Below are 8,361 nucleotides of genomic sequence, written 5' to 3' on the forward strand. Positions count from 1 at the left end.
GTGGAAACATGAACTGTGGGGATACAGTCATGTGAAAATTAGAGTGATGTAAAAATACATTGCGTTCATTTGCAAATGTTTTATGATACACAATTGTCTTCATGACTCAGTTAACACATCAGGACACTGCAGTTTCCAGGGAAATTCAGCCACTTGAAACAGAGATTATATATGTATTTATTTATCTCTACTAACACACAGTTTCGTTGCCAGTGTGAATCATTCATACATCTGTAAGGAACTGCCTAACATCAGAGGAAGTTGTGAACAAGTGCAAGTCAGAACGCCGTAGCTCCACGTATCTCCATAGTAACAGGTGTATGAGATGTAGGCGACTTCATGAAATAAAGTATAAGTGTGGGCGGCTGTTTTTTTATTTTTATTTTATTGTTATTGACTGGGGTAGGGGTCAAGCTAAGAATCTTAACGAAAAACTTTTACCAAGCAAAGACTCTCTTAAAAATCCCCTCATTCAATAACAAGATGGAGGGTGTAAGGTAGTGGCTTAACACACAGAGATCTCAGGACACACTGCAGACTGATTTTTACGTTGCTCAGCGGATAACATTTTCTGCCAGAAACGTTTACACACATACACCCATTACTCCAATACACTACCAATAGCTACACATTTATTCAGGTGTTCACTGTCCATTCTCTCCCACTGTTTGGAAACTGTGTTCATTGTCTGTATCTCTATACTGTTCACGTAACCTTTGTCCATGCGCTTGCACTTTAAATTCTCTCATCCTCATTTCATAGCAGTTAACAACACAGCAACAAACATTTCAGTTGGTGCTCCCCAATAACATATCTATGTTTTCTGCTCAGAAGAGATGCTATGTCTTTATATTTCAGTCCAAGATCAAAGTAAAATTCAACGAGCTGCTCCATAGTTTTTTATTTTCCCCCCAGTCCCTTTAGGGGCAGAATTAGGCCTATCGAATTTGAGCCACTTCTCCATCACAGGCTTAACCAGGTAATAACAGCCCCGGTTAGCCCCAGCTAGTTAATAGCTTTTAATAATTAATCTGTGTCAGTGATTTTGACACCAGCAGCACAGTCTTCATACGAACGCCCACCACCCGATATACTGTGGGGTTGGGTTGAGTTGGGGTGAATCTTGATGGGCTAAGTTAGGCTGGGCTGGGTTGAGTTGAGCTGAGTTTAGTTGAGTTGGATTTGTTTGAGTGGAATTTAGTTGGGTTGAGTTGGGTAGAGTAGGGTAGGGTGGAGATTGGTTGGGTTGAGTCGAGTTGGGTAGGGCTTAGTTGTGTAGGTTTCAGTTGAGCTGAGTTGTGTTGGGTGGGGTGGAGTTGAGTTGGGCTAAGCTGAGTTGGGTAGGACTGGGTTGGTTTGAGGTCAGGTGAGTTGAACTGGGCTAAGTTGAGTTATGTTGGGTAGGGTTGGGTAGAGTAGGGATGAGTTGTGTTGGGTAAGGCTCAGTAGGGCTGAGTTGAGTTGGGTAGGTCTGAGTTGAATTGGTTAAGGCTGAGTAGGGATGAGTTGGTTAAGGCTGAGTTGATTTGGGTTGGGCTGAGTTGAGTTGAGTAGGGTTGAGCTGGTTAAGGCTGAGTAGGGCTGAGTTGGGTTGGATTGAGCTGTACTCTGAGGCTGACGCTGTATTTTTTTTGCTGTCAACGTCAGGTCGTTGTCGTCAGAGGAGAAGCGACGCCTGGAGGCAAGGATCTCTCACCTGGAGGAGGAGCTGGAGGAGGAGCAGAGCAACATTGAGTCACTCAACGAGAGGCTGAGGAGGAGTGTGCAGCAGGTACAGCACACCTTCCAGTTCAGGGCAATGTTTACAGCAATGGCTTAGAGACACTGTATTCAAACTGGAAACAGTGACCTGTAACTCAGAGAAAATCTCCTTTTGGATAAAAAAAAAATCATTCATTAATTAAATAACTTTTCCCAAATTTTCACTCAGTTATCAGTCGTCACCTGTTAATAACTATATATAGCTAGCACTGTGAGAGCAGAGATGGGGTGTGATCCTATATATTTGTTGTGTTTAAGTGGGAACAGCTGACCATGAGTGTTCTCAAAATGACTTGGGCTTAGAAGAGCCACTGCTGTAACTATAGAAAGGTCCAGTGAAAGAACTGCCCCGGTCCCTCACTGCTGCTGTGTTGTCCAGGTGGACCAGCAGAGTGGAGAGCTGCAGGCTGAACGAAGTGCTGCTCAGCGCAGCGAGACACTCCGACAGCAGCTGGAGAAACAGAACAAGGAGCTGAAAACCAAGCTGCAGGAGGCAGATGGACAGGCCAAGTCCAAACTAAAGACCTCCATCACCACCCTGGAGGCCAAAGTACACCAGCTGGAGGAGCAGCTGGAGCACGAGAGCAAGTGAGAGACTGGACACTGCTGTGGATCTCCTGGATCACCTCTGTCCAATTTAATGCACAGCTATAGTATACCAATGTGTTTCTTTTTTATTTGTCTATTTTTTTATCAATTATTTAATGATTTTAGAGAATACATTAAATCAAACAGAAAGTATATAAAGTGAAAAGGGTTACAAAACTTTCCCACCCACACCCCCTCCCTCTGTGGCACCCACCCCCAGTGGCTAGTTAGTGGCAGTAGTACAGTGTGCTATTACGAGCGCAGTATGAACTGTTTGGGGTGTGTGTGTGTCAGGGAGAGACAAGCGGCTGCCAAAATCCTGCGCCAGAAAGACAAGAAGCTGAAGGATCTGACCATCCAGATGGAGGACGAGCACAAGCAGGCAGAGCAATACAAAGACCAGGTAAAACACTCACCACGCTCTCACTCACCTAGTCACTCACACACTCACCCAGTCACTCACACACACACCAAGTTAGAACAGAGCTGGACATATCGACTGTGTGTTATCATTCATATCAGCGCCCCCAACAGGACAGAACACCTTGTGCATAATTTCTACAGTGATAGGACACGTGGAGCATACAGAGAGCTCTGATTCTGCTCTGACTTATTTCACTCAGCGCAGCCTGAACATGCACACGCTGTGAACATCAGCAGAGCTACGCCAGGAGAAAAAGCTAACAGTGCCTATATGTTTGCACCTGCCACTGTTATTGCCACTAGGGGGCTCGCTGAAAGAGTCTTGGTCCTGCTGTTTATTGTGATGTATCATGTCTATAATTTAACCCTTTTCTGACACACAGTGGTCTATGTGTTCTGGTTCTGTGCTAATTTTCCATGAAGCTCTGTGTGACGGTCATTGCTCTGCGTTGCAGGCGGAGAAGGCCAACACTCGAGTGAAGCAGTTGAAGCGAGCTGTGGAGGAGAGTGAGGAAGAGTCTCAGCGAGCCTCGGCTGCCCGCAGGAAGCTGCAGAGGGAACTGGAGGAGGCGTCGGAGGCTAACGATGCCCTGATCAGAGAGGTGTCCTCCCTCAAGAGCAAACTCAGGTTGTTCTGCAGTGAGCCCTTTCTGTGATGTATGTAATGCATGCTTTCACTCTACTAACCCGTTATACCCCATAAATCCCCATTATCTTCATTAAACCCACAAAACACCCTACTAACACCACAATTATATAACCCAGTAACTGGATAAATATACTGCCTGCTTTTTCCATCACCTGATGTCCTGTAGTGAGTGGAGCACTTCTGAAAACATCCCATTTACACAGTCAGCTTCTCCCCAAACCCAAATGTAGCTGACTGTTCTCCTTTTTTAGTTTAACACTGGAGCTATGAGGCTAATGTTGCTAACCCATACTCCACCAGTGAACTGTGTTTAGAGTTACAAGCCTCCCATTCTTTTCTCAAATATTGACTTATGCCTTCTGAAGCAGGTCTGGGTTTAATTTTGAGCCTCATAGATCCAGAATTAAAAGCAAAGAAGTGATGTTAACACTAAAGAAGTAGCTGCAGACTCCATGAATAATAAGAATAATATTAATAAAAAGGAAATGTGATGTTTCCCCAGACATTGCCTTGAACAATGTTAATCCTAACCGTATCGATGCAACGTTCAGCATCTTTAGCCTGTTCCCTGTGTTCCCTTCTCTCCCCAGACGAGGAAACGACACCACCTCCTTTAGCCCCTCCCCCCGGCGGGCTGTGGGCGGAGCACGCCGGAGTCTGAAGGTAAACGCTGCGATTCCTGAGGAGGGCGGAGCTTCAGAACCTGTGGAACCTCAGACAGAACCAATCAACGGAGAGCAGGACGATCTGCAGTGAACACCACTGCCCCCCAGACAAGGACTGGACACGGCCAGCAGGGGGCAGAAACAGACCCGAGCTATCAAATAGCACATACACAAAAATATCACATTCAAATTTAAATGTAATTATTGTGACTCTGACTTCAACAATCAGTCCAACCTCCACTCAGGACCAGAACCTGATGAGAGCAGGAAACACAATTCGAAACAGAACCAGATCCAATTTTCCGAGGTCTGCGAATAGAACCTGATTCGGTTAAATTGAGCTTCTAGAACCAAGAGAACCTGGTTAAACTAAAGAACGATGATGGCAACTGAAAACTTGGAACATCTTTCTCGACTTTCATAAGTAAATAACAGCTTTAAACCGTCTTCAATCATGAGAACAGTGTTATATGAGTAATTTGGGGTTCAATTTAAAACTGTGTTAATTGGGGCCCATGGGTGGGAGCACTGTGTGAGATCGGGGGAGATTCACAGTTTAATTATTTGTTCAGTATCCTTTCTAAGAACATTACATTGCTGTCCAGTGAAAAACGTTTGTCTCTGTGTTTGTGGATGTGTAGTTTACTACATCATTTGAACACAGCAGCTGTCCTTCACACTGTGAAAATTTCAAAATGAATGAACCAATAGAAATGCTCCAAAATTACTCTGAATTGAATCTTTTTACATTGACTTCCATTGAAAGTTAAGGTATTTTCCCTTCTCTTGCAAAGTTACTAATTTGGAGATGCATGTTTTTCTTTGGAAAGACGCGAGAAATGAAATGAAACACAGTTGGTTGCTAATCCTTGGTTCTAAATAATGGTTTTAGGGTTTAGATGCTCACATTTCAAAAGGACGTTTTCCTTTAATTCATCTCCTGATGTTGTGAAAAACACTGGTCAGTTTTTGTTCTGTGTCCCGTTTCTGGTCCCTGTTCACACCCTCCTCCAGTCTCACGTTCAAATGCATGTCCCAATCCTGTTTTCTGATGCTTTACATCCTTTTATTCACCGTCCCAAGAGGGCCTTAGTGTTCACCTCCAAGCATGTTGAATTTTAGTGATGTTGGAGGAAGCTTGTGATAACCTTCATACTCCACACGTGGTAGCACTGTGAGATAAGGAGAAAGATGGAGGACAGGAGGGACTGGCCAGGACTATGGCACAACAATGGGCACCTAAGATTGCATCTAGAATATTATAAATGTATAATACACTAAGATACACACTCTAGAAAACGCTGCTTGTCTTTGTTATTGCTTAATGAAGTAACGAGCAGATAAAACCTTACAACACTAAACCGCACCCCCAATAGTAATACTCTATATCTGCAGTTTCAGGAAAATGTTACTAGGACCCTGTGTCTCCTCGGCACTGCCCTCTAGTGGGTGTCAATATGGATGACGAATATTCACTTCTCTCTACTTATTTTTAAAGGCATATTTCACCCAAGTACAATTTTTTTTTCTTTAAGTTCAGCTTAATTAGATCTAAATCGGATTAGACTTTGAGGCCTAAAACATATTTGATATAAACTATAACAACCAACCAGATTCAACAAGTATGTTCTAAATCCGCCCACCCACACACATGCAAACACTGACCAACTGTCATTCACCTGTTCCATATCCTGTTCTGAGGTTACACCCTCCAACTCAATACCGAAGTGTCATCAATAGTTTTGACAACAGAATGCATTATCCCAGCTAACACACCCATATGGGGTCTGTATGTGCAGCTCAGTTAAAGGGGATATCAATGATTGTTGAAAAACAATGATTTCTTTTGGTTTGTTTATTCATTTGTAACTCGTGTTGTTTAGTTTTGTAGCGCTGCTGGTAATGCAACTAGTCGTCTCCCGAGTTTGGAAATATTTCCACTTTAAGAAATCCCAAACAACAAAAGTAAGTCAGTGTTACCCACCTATGGAGGAGGAATAGAGCAATACCCTCATCTCAGTTTGTGTTTTTCAACGATTGAAGACTTTTCATTGTCTAAAAACATCTAGATGCCGTTTCCCTGCATCTGTACATGCTGACCCCATGAATAGATGCCCTCCAGAGTCAGTGATGGGCCCAGGACGGGTTGAAAATAGGATCAATCTGAGCTGTTCCCAACTGTATGTACCCACCCACCTGCCTAGATCCCAGCCTGCCCATGTTGAACCCACAACGGGCCTCCTGACAGAGAGCTTTTGCTCGTGTATTCTGTAAACACCAGTTTGAATCAGACACAAACTCAGAGCTGGGGTTGTCAGCAGCAGGTTTATTTTTCAGCTTGACCCACACACAAAAACCAAGACCCCTAAATAATCTGGACCACAAGGACGACTTTAGTGAAGTTATTGCTTCCACAAGCCCCTGAGATGACCGTGCTTAAACTCTATGTGCTCCAAGTTCCTCTACGGCTCCTACATCGTTAGTACCTACCTCTAAACAAAGTAGAAAACAGCGCCTCTCCACTTCCTCTTTACGCTCCCAATTTTAACATAAAACACGAGTACCCTTCACTGAAGTAGTTAAATCTCCTCAAAACTTGAGCTTGAGAACAAACAGAGAGACAGGCCACGGTTTAACAACCCCTCAGAACAGGAGTGCTGACCCTGGATCAGTGCTCTTACTCTGAGAAGCTTCAGGAACACAGGCGGGTGAATGCAGAAGCCCTTCAGGGCCGCAGTCATATGTCTGACATGTCAGAAAGTTTGTGTGTGCTGATGGAAAGAAGCGACAGGGGTTCTCTAGTCTGAACTCCCACCTATAACTTCACTGAAGGGGAGGTTAAAGCGGGACTTCAGACACTATTCAAACGTAGTTTTCTATGACATCAAATTGGAGACAAATGTTCTGAGGATATTAAAAAAATAAATACGTTTTTAAAAAAGCAAAATCCATTACCAAGAAATCAATGTGTAAATGACGGCTTCTAGTGGCAGTAAAGGGTCTGGGGGTCCAAAAGAGGTGCCCTCTCCTCTGTTTGTGAATATCATGGTGTGTCCTTTTTGTGTCTGTGTGGGTTTCCTCCAGAGAATGAATGAATTAATCTATGAAACAATCCTCTCTTTTCCTCAGTAGCACACAAATCTCTCGGTCTCTTTCTCGTTGTAGTCTGACTTGAGGGCGGGATCTAGTCAACCATTGGCTGCTGAAGATGTGACATGGCCTGCCAGTAGCAGCTTCATTGTGCCTGGAACATTAAAACTCTTTGTTAAAGCAGCATGGTCACACAGATGATCTGTATCTGTATAGAGGTGTCTGGATATTGTTCTGTGGGCGGGAACTACCTATTGCTTTGAGTTATCAATTATCTGTTCAGCAGCCAATGACAGGCTGGATCCTGCCCTCAATTCAATTCAGAGCCAAATCTCAAAACTTTGGGATCATTCCTTGGTTCTATATCATTGTTTGGTTTTCAGAACATTTGGAGCTGATGATGCAAAAGTTTTCCTCCAGAAATGATATCAGTTCAGATGTTGTCTGAAGTTTTCTTCTGTAGATTTACATTGGAGCTACAACCCTGTGGAAATTAGTTCTTAAAGCAACACTAAGTAGCATTTTAGCTTATAAGTAGCGCTTTAAGTATAAGTAGCACTTTAGCATGATAGCTTCAAAATCATTGTGATGCTCCACTGAGATTTAAGAAGGAAACAGGGCCTCTGTGGTTGCTAAAAACGTTTAGAAGAGGGTAGAATAGGACCCTTTCCACTTTCCTAATCCTCAGGTTCAGGACAGTGCTGTAAAAATGAATTACACTCTGGAACTGTAGGGGGAGCTCAGGAGCAAAATACCTAGCATTACCTAGTGTTGCTTTAAAATAGCAACCAGACACTGTCTCCACTGATTCTTCTCTACATCAGGAGAGAAATGGTAGGCTGACCCCTAGTGGCCTGGATGTGTCGGATTCTGTATGAAACATATTTGATATGGTTTGGTAGTAAAATTGATTGACTGTTTCTTTTGTTTTGCACACAAACTGCATCATGCTAAATAGTGAACACGCTTCTCTACATCAGCTTCGTAGCTCCAGTGTAAAACCTCAGACACCCTCCACGTCCTGGCTGACCAAACACATCTGGGAGAAAGAGGAGGGAAAGGTGTAGATGTGTGATGTTAACATAAGTCTGGACTGTTCCTCTGACCTGGCTGCAGTCAGGTTCATTAAGGCACAAGATTGTGGTCATGTTACAGAAGGCAAAAATAAAGTAAACACTTTGGTAA

At 43.5% G+C, this 8,361-nt stretch overlaps 1 protein-coding gene across 1 annotated transcript; it reads left to right on the plus strand.

Moving 5' to 3' along the window:
* Positions 1-1,621: 1,621 nt before the first annotated feature.
* On the plus strand, positions 1,622-5,100 carry LOC136665386 (myosin heavy chain, embryonic smooth muscle isoform-like; the record flags this gene model as incomplete). The annotated part of the gene is made up of 5 exons (XM_066642997.1): positions 1,622-1,771; positions 2,141-2,349; positions 2,644-2,752; positions 3,228-3,400; positions 4,012-5,100. Coding segments are annotated over 5 exons (807 nt in total), but the record flags the coding sequence as incomplete, so codon positions are not given.
* Between the last annotated feature and the right edge of the window lie 3,261 nt (positions 5,101-8,361).

The sequence above is a fragment of the Hoplias malabaricus genome, chromosome 13 (assembly GCF_029633855.1).
Source record: "Hoplias malabaricus isolate fHopMal1 chromosome 13, fHopMal1.hap1, whole genome shotgun sequence".
Taxonomy (NCBI): domain Eukaryota; kingdom Metazoa; phylum Chordata; class Actinopteri; order Characiformes; family Erythrinidae; genus Hoplias; species Hoplias malabaricus.